This window comes from Alosa alosa, chromosome 6, assembly GCF_017589495.1.
Source record: "Alosa alosa isolate M-15738 ecotype Scorff River chromosome 6, AALO_Geno_1.1, whole genome shotgun sequence".
Lineage (NCBI taxonomy): Eukaryota > Metazoa > Chordata > Actinopteri > Clupeiformes > Clupeidae > Alosa > Alosa alosa.
Genome location: NC_063194.1, coordinates 1,419,268 through 1,439,055, shown reverse-complemented (window position 1 = coordinate 1,439,055; position 19,788 = coordinate 1,419,268). Strand labels below are relative to the sequence as shown.

The 19,788-nt window shown below is 43.2% G+C and overlaps 1 protein-coding gene across 1 annotated transcript; it reads left to right on the top strand.

Annotated features, from left to right (window-relative positions):
• Positions 1-1,218: 1,218 nt before the first annotated feature.
• unm_sa1261 (un-named sa1261) lies at positions 1,219-19,100 on the top strand. Its single transcript, XM_048246806.1, has 4 exons — positions 1,219-1,503; positions 7,056-7,287; positions 9,936-10,138; positions 14,317-19,100. Exons 2-4 carry the CDS (start codon positions 7,110-7,112, stop codon positions 15,205-15,207), a joined length of 1,272 nt encoding a protein of 423 aa, XP_048102763.1. The 5' UTR covers positions 1,219-1,503; positions 7,056-7,109; the 3' UTR covers positions 15,208-19,100.
• The last annotated feature ends 688 nt before the right edge of the window (positions 19,101-19,788 follow it).

The window sequence follows — 19,788 nt, the reverse complement described above, 5'->3', positions numbered from 1 at the left end:
CCCAACAGTTTATGGATTGCATGTTGTGCATGTAATTTTAGAAGTAGGATACTGCAGCGTCCAGTAGCTCTGGAGGAGCTGTCCCGTTTGCACGAGGCAAATCCTGTTACGGTCTGAATACAAATTCTCCACAATGACGTAGTTCCTGCGTCGGAGGGAGGAGAGCGAGCGGGCCGAACATGAATCATAGCTTACCAATTTATCTTTAGACTACCCTGCTTAGTGTCCCGTAGAAAGTGTGTCGACTTTAAACGACAAATATTAATTAAGTGTGTTTATGTGCCTTATCCCATTCCCGTTTGGCACTGCCTCTGTCTCTGTCAATTTTAGCCAGTGACCACGCACATTTGGCCAAATGTAGGGCAGTTCATTACCCGCCCTGTTAAAGCAAACAAGATGCTATTAATGAGCATATTTTAGTCAGGAACAGTGTAATTATACAACTGTCCACAAAAAAGCATCTCTCTCCAGGAAATCATTCTGTTTGAAGCAACCAGGCATAGCATGGAGAACATTGCCAGCTGTCATCACGGTTTTCCCAACATGGGACTTGCATAAAACTTCTGATCCTCCTAAAGAGATAGTGAGGCAGGCCAATGATAAATCTTACTGTATGCCTATGTTCAGCTTATCTGTTTGCAGTAGGCCTACATTTGGATAAATCTGTAGGAATTGCTCGTGGGTAGCACATCATACTCTCGTTTGTTTGGCCTTCGCGAGTCCTGTTGTGGAGATTCGTTTGTGTCTCAGTTGGGTTTACCTTGTGTGAGCTCATCCTAAGTATGACAGCTGCTGTTGTCTCAAAACCGTAAGAGCATGCCCTTTACCAAAAAAGCAAATGATTGCACTATGCATATGGAGATTATTTAAAAAAATAAAAAAATAAAAAAAAATCATGCGTTTTTTAGATGATTGAACTCTGTGAAGGCTTTTATTTTCCAGTCATTAATGTGATTTAGTTGACTGACAAGCACATTAGATGAATACAATAATGATTTTATAACGGTATAAACACTGAAACAAATTCGCTTCTGGGAAGCGTTTAATGATTTTAATTGGCCTACTGTGGTCAAGCACTGCGTCCCGCATCTTGCAGGTTCCTTTTGCGCAGAGGCACTACAGAAAAATCTGTATGGAGACAGAGGACCCCTCCCCGACAGACCGGTTGCTTTGGTTCTCTCTTGGTCGAATCTCCAATTGGCTAGTAGGCGCGGTGGGCAGGAACTCTGCCTCCCCTCTTGCTGTCATTAGTGGCATCCAGAAACTGAGGAGACAATAGGGCAACAGCAATACGCCTGGTTGAAGCAACAGAGCGACAGCACCCAGCAAGGTGACACACAGCTACTGTTTGCAGGAATTTATCAGCATTTCAACGCAAATAATTAACTAGTAAATCAATGCACTCGAAGACAGCGAGTGGATACCCATTGCATCGTGACTGAGCGACTTTCCTGTTAATGGAGTGACTGCAATATGTCCCGCATATCGTAATCGACTTGAAAGGTGAGTGTTTGCAGCGGAACGATTCAGCACAGGAGGCTATAAATATCAGCTAAGCCATTTGTGTTTATTCTTTGTGTTGATTATTTGTCGTAGCAGATGGATTTTTCAAAGCTAGCCTACTTGTTTTCAGCAAGAAATATGAATGATTTTATATCATCAACAAATTGATGGATTTTCGGTTTAACAGTTTTAACTGTTTGTTTTCTTAGAAGTCGTTGAGAAAAAGGTGTATGTGTGTCGTCAGTGTGGTTATTTTTTTTTATTTTGTATTTTTCCCATGGTTGGTTGGTTCAGGTCGTTTGTGTATCGGTATCCTTATCGTTTTTGTTTCAGATTACATTAGTATTACTGCGCAAAACAATACGGATAGATTGTCCCCAGGATAGAAAGATATGCGACTTGAACTGTTGTCACCGAACTGAACTGAGCGTTAATGCGGGGCCAGGTTGTTTGTTTTCTGTTTAGTTACAATATATGGCTGCTCTGTCCAGACACACTGTCAGACTGAGCATTTGCTTACATGCATCACATCTACAACTACAACAACAGCATTTCTCTCTCTCTCTCTCTCTCTCTCTCACACTCACACACACACACACACACACACACACACGCGCGCACGCGCACGTATCCATGTACAGGTACAAACACAGGCACACAATCACAAACAGAGCAGAAGCACTTTTAAAACGATTGTGCTGTTCCATGAAGGGTATGCATCTGTAAGCTTAAATTCATCTGAATGTTACTAAACTATGGATGGCTGTTGTCAGATAAGTGAATGCCATAGACAGACAATGGTTAATGTCACTTCTGATAGAGATATGAAACGTCATTTTGAGTGTGTCGAGTGAGTGAAGCCTGTCTACCGTGTAATGCCTTGCTTGGTTCTCATGTCTTCCCTCAACTTTGAGCACTTTCTTTTCCGCCCTTCTTTTCTCTCTCTCTCTCTCTCTCTCTCTCTCTCTCTCTCTCTCTCTCTCTCTCTCTCTCTCCCTCTCTCTCTCTCTCTCTCTCTCTCCATGTTGGCCATTCTTCCAGACTCTGCCCATACCCTTCCACTATCAGTCAAGATGAACGGACGTCTCTGTGTTCTTTTCAGAGAGAGAGAGTGTTTGTGTGAGAAAGAGAGAGAGACTGTGTGTGTGAGAGAGAGGGGGGGCACAGTCAGCTGGCCAGGGACCTCTCAACTGATCTTTCTCCAAAAGCCTGTACACAATGGGAGTGCTGCTGGCAACTGAGAAGACAGCCATTGGCCAACTCCCTTTGATGAGCTTCAACCTTACATGAGGATTCAGGAAGAATAATAAGTGAGAGAAATAGAGAGAGAGAGAGAGAGAGAGAGAGAGAGAAAAAAAAAAAGAAGATGGAGGTGGAGAGAGACAGGAAAAGTGTTTGAGACAGAGGCAGACAAGACATAGAGACTCATATGGTGAGATAAATGATGATGTCATAACAGTGCTCGAGAGAGAGAGAGAGAGAGAGAGAGAGACAATGGAAGGCAGGCTGTCAAGGGTCTCAAGGCTCAAAACCAAGCACAGACCATGTAGTGCAAAACAGCACTAACAGGGAAGACTCAGCCAAGACAGACACAGCATGACCCATTCGACTGGCAGTGCCAGTCAAGCCAAGCGAACAGCTGACCAAGCCACATCTGGCCCTCTTGAGGCCCAGGTCTTGCCCACACCAGGCAAAATGACCTCTAGACTCATCTGCCCTCTGGATGAGTGAATCGGTCTTCTAGCAGTGGTTGAGATCCGTTGCATCATAAAGTACAGGGCTGCGCAGTATTTTTGTAGGAGATTCGATTAGTTACCAAGACCCACACCTCCAGCAGCGGTGAGGAGTTAGCCTTTGTGAGTAATCTGACAATGGTGGGTAGGGCTACACTGTGCATACACACGAGAGAAAAAAGGGTTAGTCTAGGACGCACCTTTTACTGTTAGGATTCCTGCAATGGATCTCAGAAACACAACAGACTCGCAATCAGCCCTCTGTGTGATGCTGTAGCATGCCCGTTCCGTTTCACACCCATGTCTGTGTGAAAGAAAGAAAAAACGTTTTATTCAGGTTGTTGGCATGCCTACACTGTTTTTCACTCATCATTTAAAGATCCTAAATTGGATTAGCTACTCTGGTTCCTTAACAAGTATAAAAAAGAACGTGTAGAGAGGGAAAGGGGAAGAAGAGGAGATCAGCTTATATCAATAGTTCACTCCTTTTTCAGACAGAGAAAGCGAAGAATGCAAAAGAGAGCAAAACCACACAGTGAATCTCATCACACCGTACACCCACATACACTCTATTTGTGCTTTTCATTAGGGCTAAGAGGAGCCTGCCGCTACTCTCTCATGCGGTTCAAGGGCAGAGATGGGGCTTCCATGAAGATGAATGTTTTCCACCGAAGTCGGAGAGAGCTGGTGCGTGGCTTAGTGTGCTGTTTGGCCACACTGCTATTGCAATGTTGGCTATTTGTTGGTCTTGCCCACGTGGCAAAGTGTAGTCATTACTGTGATTTGTTGCCGAATGTCAAAGTACAGATTTATGTTGGTGCGCCTCATCAAAAAGAATTGGCCGAGAGAACTGGTTGCCATGGGAATGCTGTGTTGTTCGTTTTTTTTTTATTATTTTAACAGGTAGCCCTCTGTTATCAGATGAATAACTAGTTGAATATTCAGCCACCTTCATGTCTTTTCTTCAGCTGTGTCATCCAACTCTGCATATTTTTAAGGTTATGTTCAAGGTGTGTTGCATGATCTCATTTGCTGATTAGGCTTATTCACTGCACTGGAGAGGGATTTTGTGTGTGTGTGTGTGTGTGTGTGTGTGTCATGTGTGGGAGGTGAAGGTGTGAAGGTGACCAAATTGGAGAAGGAGATGATAAACTATTGCACAGCAGTTTTACTGGGTATGACTTTCTCACAATTACAAACAATATCCTTCACCAGATCTCATCTCAGTCTTAACACTATACCAGAAGATGAGCTGTGACAGGACACTTAAAGGGTCAATAGGCATACAACTTTGTCTCAGTAATAGGAATACAATGGTCATTATTATATTGTGCAGATACATACAGAAGATCCAAAAAGCTGTAGAAGGCTATAGGCCTCGGCACTGCGGTGCTCCGTGGCTGAGAAGAAGCCTTGTGTAACAAACAACTCTCCCAGGACAATAAAACCAGTGAGGCGATTAGAATAAACGTGTGATAAGCCGCTAGCTGTACTTCTGCAAACCCTCTCGGATACGGCAGCAATAATAATCCCACGGTAGCAGCAGGTAGCATCTTCTGGTGCGGGCTGCGTCAGCATTGCAGCAGTGGAGCGGGAGGCTCTGGGGCTTGCGCGTCCTCTCATGTTTTGGCCGGTATGATGTGGCGGCTGGTAATGCAGACTTTGTGTTACTGTGTGTGCGTGTGTGTGTGAAGATGTTGGGTTTTCGCTCGACCCTTTGCTTTTTTTTACCTAGCCTGCTGGAGGCCTAAGGTGAAAAATGTTCTTTTTTACGGGTGACACTGACGGAGATGAGACAAAAATCATGATGCACACACACATGCACTATACACATGCTGAGTATTCTTTCCCCCTCCCTTTCCTCTCTCACATCTCTGCCTAGCTTCTTTTCTGAAGTCTGGCTTAGCCTACAACGTTGTCTTCCAAGGTGCCCATGGAAATCACATTCTTAGACACGGTCATTTCATTTCACAGACCTCCACAGATGGTGCATATGGGCCGGATGTGCCATGCATCTAGTTTGAACGGGAACTGGCAATGCATCAGCGCCATCAGAGGTGTGAAGTCTGTCTATTCTATCTGCTGAAAGGACAGAGATTGGAAATCAGCGTGTTCTTACTCCCAAATGGCAGCTAACTCTGAAACATATTTGTTGGCTCTGATCTGGAACAGATCGACTGGAGAGCCAGGCCACATTAGGGCCAGATAAGTTCTGGAACCAACAAACTATAGGTGGCTTCAAGCTCTGCCATATAAATATGAGGCCTCAAAAATGTGTGCTTCTTTTACTAGGGTTATCTTTTTTGCATAAAAAAGAATAGGCCTAACACATTTAACATGGAAAATGCAAATATAACCATCCTGCAATAGTTGATAAAAATTGTAGAGAGATAAAATGGAATAGTAGGGCAGCTGTGGCCTACTGGTTAGCGCTTCGGACTTGTAACCGGAGGGTTGCCAGTTCGAACCCCGACCAGTAAGAACGGCTGAAGTGCCCTTGAGCAAGGCACCTAACCCCTCACTGCTCCCCGAGCGCCACTGTAGCAGGCAGCTCACTGCGTCGGGATTAGTGTGTGCTTCACCTTTCTGTGTGTTCACTGTGTGCTGAGTGTGTTTCACTAATTCACGGATTGGGATAAATGCAGAGACCATCAAAAGAGTATGTATACTTACACTTATACTTATACTTAGTAGGGATTAAGATTAATGCATTTACCTTGCATGGTTTAAACAAATTGCAAAACGTTAATGACATTGCAGTATTTAATCAAATAATTAAAATGTCCAAAATAATTAATGACGTTTTCCATATTGGAAAAGATCAATCAAAGATACATAGGAATCACACTCCTCATGTGTTTGCACGATAAAAGTTTGGTAAAGAGTTTGCATGCTTTTCACATTGAATACTTATTCTTGAATTTCCCCTGGGGATCAATAAAGTATCTATCTATCTATCTATCTATCTATCTATCTATCTATCTATCTTCTTGTTGTATGTGAAAGAAAGGGACAATAATTATGCACATTAACATATATACTATACTACATGAAAATGTCCATTTGAAGTTTAAAGACTTTTTCCATTTGGGTTCACATGGTTTCCTCCTTCCTTTGCTACCAGATTTCCCCATGAGTATGTGAGGTTGCGGCGCGGCTCACACGTTCAGCTCCCCGGGAGTGCCACTTCCGCAGGGCATGTGGCTTTGCAGCCATCACACTGAGCCCCCTCAATACCTCAGTGCTCCTCGCTCAGCTGAGCACATTCATAGCGCTTTATTGACTGACTTACGGGGTGAAATGTTAATTGGAGTTACATAAGGGGCAAAAAAGTTGGCACGATGTATTGAGACTGTGTGTGTGTGTGAGGCAAAGGCTTGAATGGGGAGAAGAGAGAGAGGGATCCGCTTTTGTCATGCTAACAGGAACTTGCCAGGCCCTTTTGAAATTTCACCTTTTTGTTTTCAAACAATGTTCTGGTTTTTGTTCTCCTTTGGTGCGCTGTTCCTGTCAGGGACCGATGCGCGCGCGTGTGATCTTTTGCACTTAAAATGAGTTCCGCTGAGTAGGAAGTAGAGCAGGATGCAAAATGTTACATAATGCTTTTTCCTCCCTTCTTTGGGCTCTGATAATTCCAGTCATTGTCACACTGATGTTTGTGATAAGAGAGAGTGTGTGCATGTGTTGCTGTCTTTGAGACAGCAAGACAAAGATATGACATTTTCAACCCCCCCCACCCATTAGTTCCAATGTTAAGAAAGATCAAATGAAAAAAGGAGAAATACATTCCTCACCTTTCTTCCATTTCTCTCCTCTCAGTCTCCACATCGTCCAGATCTCCCGCCTAAGTTCTCGGCCTCTCCGTCCAGAAGCATGACCTCATCCTCCTCGCCCCACGTCTCCCGCGCCTCCATCGACATTCTGGAGGAGCTGCAGCTCATCGCCGCTCAGAACATGGAGAAGCTGGAGATCAACCGGTACTATGAGGTCATCCGCGAGCTGGGCAAAGGGACCTACGGCAAGGTGGACCTTGTAGTCCACAAAATCAGAGGTGAGTCAGGTGCTCAAACAGAAGCAACAGAATATCTCATTATAATCTATCTAATCTAAAATAATATTGAATATGAATTTTTCTAATTCTAATCTATCTAATCTAAATAATATCAAACATGTATTTTTCTAATTCTAATCTATCTAATCTAAATAATATCAAACATGTATCTTTTTCTCTGTGTAGACAAGAATACTGAAATGAAAATGTAGAGAGTTAAAGGGGCTTTCATCAAAGGCATCTGCCAGAGCCAATTTGGTGCAGACTGTCACATTCTGAATACTCAAAGTGCTTACATCGTGCTGTTCCAAATGTATTGAATCTGGCCTCTGTAACTTGAGGCAAACTAATACGCCTTGATCCTTTATTTTCCGACTCCCAGCTGCTCTGGAGAAACCTACTTGTCAGGGTGTGAGCAGACGGCAATGCACATTCTTTGTAAAGATGGATGTACATAAAGTGAAATACCTGTGCAGATTACTTATCAAAACATTCACCTCTCAGAAATCTGACCAGGGTGCTGTGAGAATGCAAGCAAATTCTTCACCATTTGTCCTAATGCCTCGGCAGCGAGGTCTGTTTCAAAGGCTCTGTATCTCCCATGAATACACACTTTAACTCTGTGTGCAGTGAGGGCTAATGATGCTATTGAGCGTACGTAGTTTCACTGGTCTATTCTTTACCTTTTTTTTTGGTGGGCAGTGAAAAAAGAGCTCACCATCTGTTGCCGATGCAAAATGAGCAGGCCTTTTTCTTCTGAGAGCACACAAAAAGACAGGCTTTTTGAGCGACCTTCTGTTTGTTGAGTATGCCTCCGCTTTGCCTGTACATTGGCACTGGCTAACATACAGCTCACTCATGAAGTGCTTTTTGCCTATGCTCTTGAGTATATGAGTATTTATGGCATTTGTACAGCTCACGTTCTAAGACGCCCCACCCATAACTGTGTAATGGAGTATGATATTAGGGAGAAGGGCCAGAGTGTAACATAAAGGTTATGAATTACAGCTTAGGGAGTAGTTGGCAATGAAAAATAACTTTGGGTGCTTACTTAGCACGATCAATTTAGCAGCCCACTCCCTCTTGATGGTAATAGTTTTATGATGCAGTGATATACTCTGCACGTCCTATCTTTATGCACACCACTGTGATACAGCAAAAGAGCAGCGATTGCAGTCATGGAATGGTGGGTCATTACCCAAAAGCAGAGTGTGTGTGTGTGTGTGTTGTTTGGGGGGGGGGGTTGTAGTTTCTGGTGTTTGCAAATCTTTTTATGCATTTTATGCATCTTTTTAAGCATTGCAAGAATAAGATTTAAGCAAGACATGCAGAAGCATTTTAGTTTCACTGCTGCTCTGATGCATTCGGCTCTTGAGGGTGTACATCCCTCTAAATAAATGCTATATCCAGGGTGTGCTCAAGAACTGTGTGTGTTTAACTATCCAATATAACAGTGGAAATCATGCACTCCTAATTAATCTTTCATAATATGGAAATATCTTTTTTCACATAGAGAACAAATGACTCTATGAGAATACATATTTGTGCAATGAGTCTAACTGGATAATTATGTATTTGTATGACTGCCCTTTTTCAACGTTCACATCCCGCAGAGAAGATGATTGACAGGATTTCATGCAGCTGTCTGGCTGTTTCTGTGCTTTACTAAGCTGCTCAAAGCGAGCTGACTGCTTTGTAGAGTCTTGAGCGATGCACTGTATTTTACCATCCGTGTCTCTCAGTGGAAGAGCAACAGGAGTGGAAAGATTCCCATCTGGCTAGCTGGTCTCCAACAATCTCCCCGTGCTGCAGTGGGGGAATCGCAGGAGGCTTTTTAATTCCATGGCTTTGTTCTATGCAATCACGATTACGGGAAAGACAGACAGCCACAACAGCATCGCTGTCCATCAGTGTCCGTTTTCAAACTCAGTGCTCCACTCAAGTCTCGTCTAGTTCCTGTGCATTCTCGTCATTGGTGGAAAAAAAAAAACAGCATGTCAGTATCGGAGATGCTTTGGACCATTTCCTTCCCATTTCCTTCATATACGACTCCCCCCAGACTTCAAATCCATTCTATTGCTTTTAGCGTCCTTACATTATAAATGAAGAGAAAGGATTCACCGGCAGTCTGAGAGCACAGAAGAGAGTTATTATCTACCTAATTTCAGATGCAGTCGTTCTTAAAACAGAACACTTGCTTACAAGCCTCAGGCCCCTGAGGAAAGCAGAGTTGACCTTAGACTAAGGTTTTCTTGGAGCAAGACAAGCATTTGAATTTGAATAGCTTTCGCCCCCTGAAAAACATAGTTTGATATGGAGCGATCAGTATGAAGCAGAACTGTACATATTTAAGGACTGAGAAGTCGACCACTGCACAATGACACCTAATATGATGCTTAGATGAATCCACTCTGTCATAATCAAATAGGATTCGTCCAAGACCTGGTGAAAATACCAATTGTCTTTTATGGTGACATAAACGAATGTTCTTTAGTGTGCAATGTTAGAAATTACACCACGTCTTGGTCGAATCTCCTATTGCGACACCTTCTTTAGAATGTCAGCTGTGAGTTGATTTTTGTACACCTATATTATTATTTTATTCTACAATATATTGAGTCGTTGGTATGCCCTTCTGTGTCCCACAGGCACTAAAATGGCCCTGAAGTATCTGCGGAAGAAGACCACCAAGCTGAAGAGCTTCCTGCGAGAGTACAGCATCTCCCTCTACCTGTCGCCCTGCCCATACATCATCAACATGCACGGCATCGCTTTCGAGACAGACGACTACTACATCTTCGCCCAGGAGTACGCCTCCGCCGGTGACCTCTTCGACATCATTCCACCCCAGGTAAGGGAAGAGGCGTGATTTGGTGTGTGTGTGTGTGTGTATGTGTCAGCACAATCAAGTGTATGCTTCTGAGCTCTTATTACTTCAGTCGTCTCTCACAGGATATGATGAAAGGCCACCAGTATCTACCAGTGTTTCTGAGTATGGAAAGTATAATAACTAAAATATAACACAATATGTATTGTTAGTTGGTTATCTTGTTTATTGTGTGTAATAACGGCTATTAGAAATTAAACATTGTGAAATATAACAAATTGAAAAAATGAAACAAATTGACACTGATAATGGGTAAAAACGTTTTATGAGTATCAGTTCAGTTAAGAGTTTGAGTTGAAATGCTTGTATCAGTGTTTTTGTTCGGTGGTGCATCATCTAGCCCAGATTCACTTCAACTGAGAAGTTAACAAAAAATATTCCACTATTCCACAAGTTAACAAAAACAGAAAGAAAGAAAGACAGAAAGCTTTTGAAATGTAGCCTATCCCACGCTTCCACAAAGAGGCATATTGAACTAATGTTTAGGCTACATGTTTTTTTGCATGGGTAGGCTATATTGTTGTTTGGTGATTTTAGCCTACTCCTTTACTACACCCTCTTCTAAGCAAACAAGGCATATAGGTTCATCATGTAGCATAAATATTTAGCTCTTTCTTACATGAAATAACTTTAATTTATCCTCTCTACTTGTCCCTGTAGTCATGGCCTCCTCATCACTAATTTCGGGCTCATAATTTTCAGTGGTCGACTGGTTGATCAGAGGCTACAATTTTTTACCGCATAGGCCTACACAGATCAAACTTCAGTTTTGTTATTAATATTTGCATACTGCAAAGTCTATGAATCGGATACAAAAGGCTAACATTTTAAGTAATTGAATATGTTGCTTGCAAATAGCTTGACAACGCTACAAACGTCCAATATTAGCCCAATAACTGCTAATAATCATTGCCTATAGGCTATCTCTCTTTACCAGTTGCCACTTTTGTCTGTAGGCCTAATCTAGAAGCTTGGCACATTTAGCAACATCTACCTGGCCGTTTCAGTCCCTCCTGGCCTCTTTCTTCCATCCATCCTTCCTGACGCTTATGGCTACTGAAGGGCCGGCCCGGCTCTCCGCATCTGAAAAACTTTTTGGAAAAGACGGGCTATATGGACCAAACCAACTCTTTTTGGGAGGGGAGAACTCCCTCACATGGTAGGCTACAACCCATGCAGAGGCACGTACCAGAATGCGGAACGTGTAGCCTACTTTAAGAGAAGTTAGACTAACGTGACAAATGTCAATATTTTTTTCCTCCAAAAGTGAAGCGGCCCACCGGGAATTCTCCCGATTCTCCCGATTACCCACCCCGGGCCTGTCTAGCCGCGAGTCCAACATAGAGGCTTATTTGGGGGCCAAGCAGCGAAGCGTGTTTCTACGTTTTCCTATTATTATTATTATTATTATTATATGCAATTGAAGTCAATGGCAGCCCATAGAACCGTCTGGTAAAAAGTTGGGAAATTTGGCACACTAATTGGGGACGGTCCCATGATTCATGTCACCAAGTTTCATGTCGGCAACTCGAACCCTCTAGCGCCACCAACAGGCCAAAGTTGGAAGTGTGTTCACTCACGTAACTTTTGACCCGTAGGTCCGATTTTCAAAAGTCAGATATCGTTGGAATCCTTGGACCAAGCCGAGTTCAACGCACCCTATGACGTCATTTTCCGCCATGATGGATTTTCCGCCATTTTGGATTTCATCAAAAACACTTAAAATGTATCAGGGGTCACATACTTTCTCTGATTTTTTACACAGATCATCTTCAGACCAAGCCTCACAAAAGTTATCACTTTTCGTCTTCGGAAGTATTACCGTTCGCCCGGAACAGCCAATCAAAATGTGCGGCAAAGCCGCCAAACAGGAAGTGAGCTCATATCTCAGCAACCCTTGCAGTCATCAAATCCAAACTTGGTATATGGACTCCTGACCTAATTGGGAGAACACACAACCAATCTGGTAACCTTTGACCGCTAGGGGGCGCTGTAATTAGCAAAACCTTTTTTTGCCCGTAGCTGCTGAAGTGTATTATTCTGCCATGGAAGTCTATGGCAGTCCATAGAACCGTCTGGTAAAAAGTTGTGAAGTTTGGCACACTGATTAGAGACAGTCCTGTGATAAATTTCATCAAGTTTTAAGTCGGCACCTCATACACTCTAGCACCACCAACAGGTCAAAGTTGGATGTGCATTCACGCACCTAACCTTTGACCTGTCGCTCTGAGTTTTCAAAAACCAGGTGTTGTTGGTGTCCTTGGACTAAGTTCAATGCACCCTATGATGTCAATTTCCGCCATGATGGATTTTCCGCTATATTGAATTTTATCAAAAACACTTAAAAGTTTTCATAGGTCACAAATTTTGTCCGATTGACTCCAAACTTGATGCACATCATCTTCAGAGCATGTCTCACAAATGCATTGCTTTTTGTCTTTCGAACTAAAACCATTTGGCCATAATAGCCAATCGAAATTGGTGGTGAAGCCGCCAAACAGGAAATTACCTTGTAACTCAGCCAATCTTGGGTTGTTTGGCATGGAACTTGCTGTGACTGCTTAATGCTATATACCTGATGCAACCGCATTGAGTTACATGACAAATTTGGACCGCTGAACTGACTGCTTGGCCCCCTCATTGCTGCTTGCAGTTATATTTATTATATGCAATGGGAGTCTATGGCAGCCTATAGAACCGTATGGTAAAAAGTTGGGAAATTTGGCACACTGATTGGGGACGGTCCCATGATTCATGTCACCAAGTTTCATGTCGGCAACTCGAACCCTCTAGCGCCACCAACAGGCCAAAGTTGGACGTGCGTTCATGCACGTAACTTTTGACCTGTTGGTCCGATTTTCAAAAGTCAGGTTTGAAAGCCGAGTTCAAGTATGACATCATTTTCCGCCATTATGGATTTTCCGCCATTTTGGATTTCATCAAAAACACTTAAAATGTATCAGGGGTCACATACTTTCTCTGATTCCCACCAAATTTGACACATCTTCAGGCCAAGCCTCACAAAAGTTATCACTTTTTGTCTTCGGAAGTATTACCGTTCGCCCGTAAAAGCCCATCAAAATTTGCGGCGAAGCCGCCAAACAGGAAGTGAGCTCATATCTCAGCAATCGTTGCATGTATCAAAACCAAACTTGGTACATGGACTCATGACCCCATCAGGTGAATGCCGATTTTGTGACCTTTGACCTCTAGGGTCACTGCAATTAGCAAAAAATGCATTTTGCCTTGTAACTTTGATGTGCTAGACGCGGAAACTTGCTTTGACAGCTTATGGCCATACGTCTGATTGCAGCATTGAGCTAACAGCATTTCGTTGCCATGGTTACTCCGGCCTCTCTGCTTGGCCCCCTCATTGCTGCTTGCAGCTATATTTTTAGATGCTTTTTCATGACAAATGTTTCAGGGGATATACTCTGAGATTAGGCAATGTTTTAAAGCAACACCAAAGAGTTTTTTGTACCTTAAAATAATGTTTCCAAAATTGTTTCTGTGGTTCATCAACTCGTAACAGGGTGAACGGCACTTCTGCATTCGCTTCGCGGCCCTCTATCGGCTATAACCGCACTATGTAAGTTTGCCAGATCGGGTAGCGGGCTTGTAGTTCGATGGAATGAGACATATGAAACTACAAATTTGACTTGCATGATGTCGCAATACATAATACTTTCATAAAATCATTTTGTTCAGTTATTTGTAAACGATGTTTTGCTGGATAAACAAATAGCGTGCGTGCAACAGAGGAAAAGTTATTTGGTGTTACTTTAAAATTACAATAAGCTCTCCTACCAACAGTGAAGTTAAAAAAGGACAACGTGTAGCATTTTCACATGAAATGACTAGCATATACTATATTTTCAGACGTGGGAAGCTTTCAAAAGTAGGCATAATGCTATGACCTTGTGTATTGTGCTCATGTTCAGGGCACTTTTGGGTTTATACTTCTTCACTTTCTCTCATTCCGGTCCCTCACAGTTTAAAAAAAAATCTCATGCTGTCTATTTTACTTTCCAGGAAATGTTATAACAGGTTCTGATGAGCCTCTTTTAGTTCTTTTCCTTGGATAGCTAAGTCTGCTTTCTGCATATCTGACCGACATTCTCTCATTTTTTTTCCGTATCCAGGTGGGTCTCCCTGAGGCTGTTGCCAAGCGCTGTGTCCGCCAGGTGGCTATTGGCCTGGACTTCCTGCATGGCAGGAAGCTGGTGCACCGCGACATCAAGCCCGAGAACGTGCTCATCTTCGATCGCGAGTGCCACAAGGTCAAGCTGTCGGACTTCGGCATGACGCGGCGCGCCGGCTCACCGGTCAAGCGTGTCAGCGGCACCATCCCGTACACGGCCCCCGAGCTGTGCGATGCCTCGCGGCGCGACGGCTTCCTGGTGGAGCCCAGCACGGACGTGTGGGCGTTCGGCGTGCTCCTCTTCTGCATGCTCACGGGCAATTTCCCGTGGGAGAAGGCGCTGCCATCGGACGCCTTCTACGAGGAGTTCTCCCGCTGGCAGCGCGGCCGCTCGGCCCAGGTGCCCTCGCAGTGGCGCCGCTTCACGCCCGAGGCGCTGCGCATGTTCCGCCGGCTGCTCGCCATCCAGCAGGACCGCCGCTGCTCCGTCAAGGACGTCTTCGCCCACTTCGACGACTACTGGATGCTGGACACGGAGAATGGAAATGTGCCCGGCGTCATCACGGGATCGGTGTCACCTTCGGCGGTGTCGTCGGCTGGGGCGGGGGCTCACTCTTCCTCATCCTCCGCGGGCGGCAGCGGCCCTCCCGCCGAGCTCAGCTGCTCTTCGTCGTCCGAGGAAGAGGAGCTCATTGAACGTCTGAAGCAGCAGAGCCTGACAGCTGTGGTGACCAAGGGCGGCATCGTCATGGAGCCCGTGGCAGCCTCACACTACTCCTCCTCGGTCAACAGCTCGCCCGCCTCCAACGGCGGCTACGAGCGTGGCTCTCGCGACAGCAACGGCAACGGCGGCCGCATCCTGGTCACCACACCCATCGAGATTTGTGTGTAACCGTTGATAGCCGTTTTTATTTTTGTTAGTAAGCTGTGAGGCAGATGCAGTTTAGATTACTACTGAAACACTGGCCACCTTGTGGTCAGGGGAGGATGTGAAGAGAGACAAGACCGATAAGACTGTGTATATGGGACTGGATGACGGACAATGGGAAAGGACATGAGCTAGTTTAGACAGAGGTGACATTTCACTTTCCAAATTCCCAGTGTCACCGTGACAAAGTGTGAGGGAGAGAGGAAGACAATCACAGCTCATCCACCCTGTGTGTGAAGGAGGTGACAAGGTCACATTAACACCCACAACAGTAAACAAACAACAATGGAGACCAAACTGCATCCCCTGAAAACTAACTCGAAGGACAAGACGCCTGCCCTCCATTTTATTTTTGCAGTGGATCTGGCATGAACCTCATTTCCCTAAAGCAATATATCAAAAACAACATTGTGCAGTAAAGACCAAACAGGCAAACCTTTAAAAAGAAATGAACAACACAAGGAAGCACAAAAAACACAGGGATGGATGCCTCCGCAGATGAAGACGTGTAAAATGGACAGTTCTGAACCAACTGTTAAGTTATGCTTGATTATCAATTTGTAAATGCAATGTTAACAGTGGGTCTACTGTGTTTATATACTTGCGTGTTTGTGGGTATGAACCCATGGAAGAGTTTTTTTTTTTTTTTCTTGTTTGGCTGATATAAGTTATTTATTTGAATCTTAACCTTTATTTGTGGCCATTCATTTTTAAGTGGTAACATTGGGTTTTTAAAAACAACTAACCTTTATGACCACAGCTGCAGTTAGGGAACATCAAACAAGGCCTCATCGTTTGGTTTACCAAATGTACAAAGTATAGTTAAATAAAATAACAAGTCATTTTGTGAGAGCAGTCCTGCACCATCACCTCCCCGCCCCTCAACCACTGTTCGAGCTGTGGAAACAACAACAAATAGTTGCCAGTCTTACTCTGAACCAAGAAAACAAAAGAGTAATGTTTACATGCTTTGGGTTTACTACTGGAACAATAAGCTACGGGGTTCTCTGTTTTGGATGATGTCACTGGGTTAGGCCCTAGCAAGGGAGTTGAGGACTTGAGAAGACTGTATAGCTGCTACACCACATGCTCATGTACACAGATGCACATGCACATACACACAGGTGTAAAAAACACATGGAGGATTTTGTTTATCCCCCCCCTTTTCTTTGTACTCAGGTATGTCAACAAGCCTTTCAGTAATGCTTCAAAATAGCATTATTCATATTTGCTTTGTAACAGCAAGACAGTTAAATGATTACATCACCAGAATCTCAAATTATTTAGCAATTTAGCCCCCCCTCCCAAACAAAGCACTTAACCCAATAAAACCAGGTTTGGATTATGTAAGAAAAGTGTACTGTAGACACAGTGCTGCCAAGTAGTCATTTGCAGAGACACAGAGGAAATGCTTTCTGTCACAGATTGGCAGACCACCTGTGGAGAGTGCTGAGATCCATCTGCAGGGAAAGATTATTATTCTCCCTCTTGCCACGTACAGCGCTATTTGGACATTTGCGTTTGCAGTGTCATGCTAAGACCTGCTTTCTCAAGCCTGCAAATTAACTTCCCTGTGTCAAACTGCAAAAAAATGACTTCAGAACATATGGCCCACATGGACTGAAACATCTCTCAAGAGCAATGCTGCTGTTAAGGTCAGAATATTTTAAATGAAATGAGGCGGGAGATATTAATTACATTAATGAGTCCTTGTAAAGAAATTGAAATGAAGCACTGGACAGCACACTCTAACTATATCACTCGACTGCAATCTAACTAGCCATTAATCTGACTGATGAAAGACTTGATTTTAATGACAAGAACAATACACTGTTCATATGCCACCAGTATCTGTGCATGTGGACGTACTCCTGAAGTGTTTCTATAATTTGTTTGCAATTATTTGGTTTAATTTCTGGTACTTAAATATTAATGGAAATTAATGAAAGTCTGTTATAAGTGAAACATCACATTTGAAGATATGAAAATTAGCCCCAAATTATACAAAAAGCACCAGTAGTTTGTTTCAGTGCCTTGCAAAACACTCCAAGCCACAAATTCTTAAAAAAGTGAAGAATTGAATATACAAGGCATTTAAGAGAGACTGTCCAAGATTACTGATGTGGAATTGATTTAATCACTGTAGAAAGCTGGCCTCTAGTAAACCAAGAAGAGGTTACTTTATAGATATTATGGGTAGACAGGTGTGGCATTATTATATTAAAATGAAATTATTTACTACAGATGACAGCTTAATATTGGGTACAAGACATCTGTCTGCATTTTGAAGTTAAAGTCATGTAACAGCATTCTGTAAAAACGTGTTGTGTTTATATTGTTTCTGAAGTTGTTGAAAGTCAGTTGTTTCTCCATAAACTCTGAGCAGATTTCATTTAGTGGTGACAAGCAAAATGAGCCGATGAAAAGTAACAGCTTTTATGGCCGGACATCTACAGAGCTTTCATTGACCTCCAGGAGTATCTCGGTTCACATGGACAGTAGATACTGACAGGTTAACACTACCGTATCACCCTCAAGATGCAGTCTGAAGTGTTTCAAGATAATCCCTCATGTTCTGCTAATAGTTTTCTTTTTTTCTCACTTAAGTTTCTCAGTGGGTGAGGCTATTTTTTATTGGAATATCTTGATTTTCTGTAAAGCCAAGGAACTGATTGACACTTTTGTTTTTCCTCTTAGTAAGGCATTGAATGATTTGACCCCACTGTCTATTTTATACACATTTTTATGGGGTCATCATTTGTGTAGATGTGTTAAAGCCAAGAGCATTTGTTTGAAACTGCATGGTCAAAAATAATATGAAACCGTATCCACACCTATGACGTCTATTATGTGATGACATTTTGCCGTGCCACAAACTTGCATCACTGCAATGGATGTGAGGGTTACTGGTCATTTACTACCTGCATTTTACTGTACACTGAGAGAGAGAGCGAGTGCATGATGAAAGCAGCTACTGAAAATGAAGAAGAGAATATACCAGACAGCTCTCTGTCCCCCCAGTCATGGATTAACATTTGTTGGCCATCCTGCCGTGCCCTCTGTTGTTTTACCAGAAGGAAATCTGAGCACATGCGATAAGGATGGACTTGAAAATGACATAAAATTCATTCGAAAGAGACTGACATTCCCCTCTTCAAAAATGGCTGGAGTTCTGCATTTCTCAACGGCAATGACGGTGGGTAAAGGAACACTTTTGAGACAAAGTCCTGTATTTGTTTGTCCTTTTTTGAATACCTGCATGAATAAAATACTGTTCTGAAAAAGACACTGGAAATAAATACATAGCCTTCTTGTCAACAGTGGTACAGGTATTTTATTGTAGCATCGATGGAGCCGACCTCTCCAGATTCTCTTCACTACTTTGATTAACAGTTTTGCCACAGACTGTGGTACCTCTTTGTGCAATAGTCATCGTCTATGGAATTCAGTGGCTCTACTCATGTCAAATAAAAGGACGAGAACCTCACGTCTTTTTTTTTTTTTTCAAACCATGACCCAAAGCAGTCCGTGTGGGAAAAAAAAAAAACAGCAACAACAAACATAACAAAACAAAAAAAAGAAAAGAAAATGGCATTAGAGACAGCCGTCTTGGTGTACAGTGCTGTTAGAAATGTTATGGAACCTCTGTGTCTCTGATGCATCCTCTTCATGTGCCGTTGTGTGGTGTGTGGAAGAGTAGTGTGTAGTTTAAAAAAAAAAAAAAAGTGTGTCGCTAGACTCGCTACAGAACTCTTGTCTTATACCGCAGAGCCATCTAATGGCAACCTGTCCTCTCCGAGACTTCTCTTTTTTTTCTTTCCTCTCATTAAAGATGAAATAAAGAAAATGGAAGCTTCTGTCTGCATTTGCTCTGTCCCTTTGAAGTGTGAAGAATCCCTAGGTGCATGGGAGAGAGGTGTGTGTGTTTGTGTGTGTAGCTAGGGGAAACAAGTGAGCAGCCTGTTGGCAGTAAGACAGAAAAGTGTACCAGAGCACTGGAGATTACTGCCAGTTACATCACAGAAGCAGCATGCTAAGTGGGCAAAGCTGCCTCTCAAATAGTGGTGTGATGATTATAATCAAACAGGACTCCAACTCTGTTCAGGCATTTGCACAGGGACCTCCTTCACACAAGTTGTGATGACTGTCATTTTCCAGAAGTGGTCGGTGGAAATGGTAGGCCTAGTAGTGCAGATGCAATGTTCTGTACCTTTGTACCTTGTTTCCCGCCTCGTCGCTTACCTCCATTATATTTGATGCCTAGCCAAGGCCCAAGCCAAAACAGCTGACCCCAACAGCTATTAGAGCTTGAGGTGGGCGGTAGAGTGCTCTGTTCCTTCCTACTCATAACCAGCATCCTGCCTAATCTCCTCAGCGCACACACACACACACACACACAGTGATCTCTTATGAAATTGTTCAAAGGAGATTCTATTCTTAAGCCCTCACACTTTAAGCCTTCACTAGTGAGTGTAAAACAGACCAATTTATTTTCAAAGCCAAAGCAATACTTCCTTGTGATGACTGAAATACGGCAACAAGAAG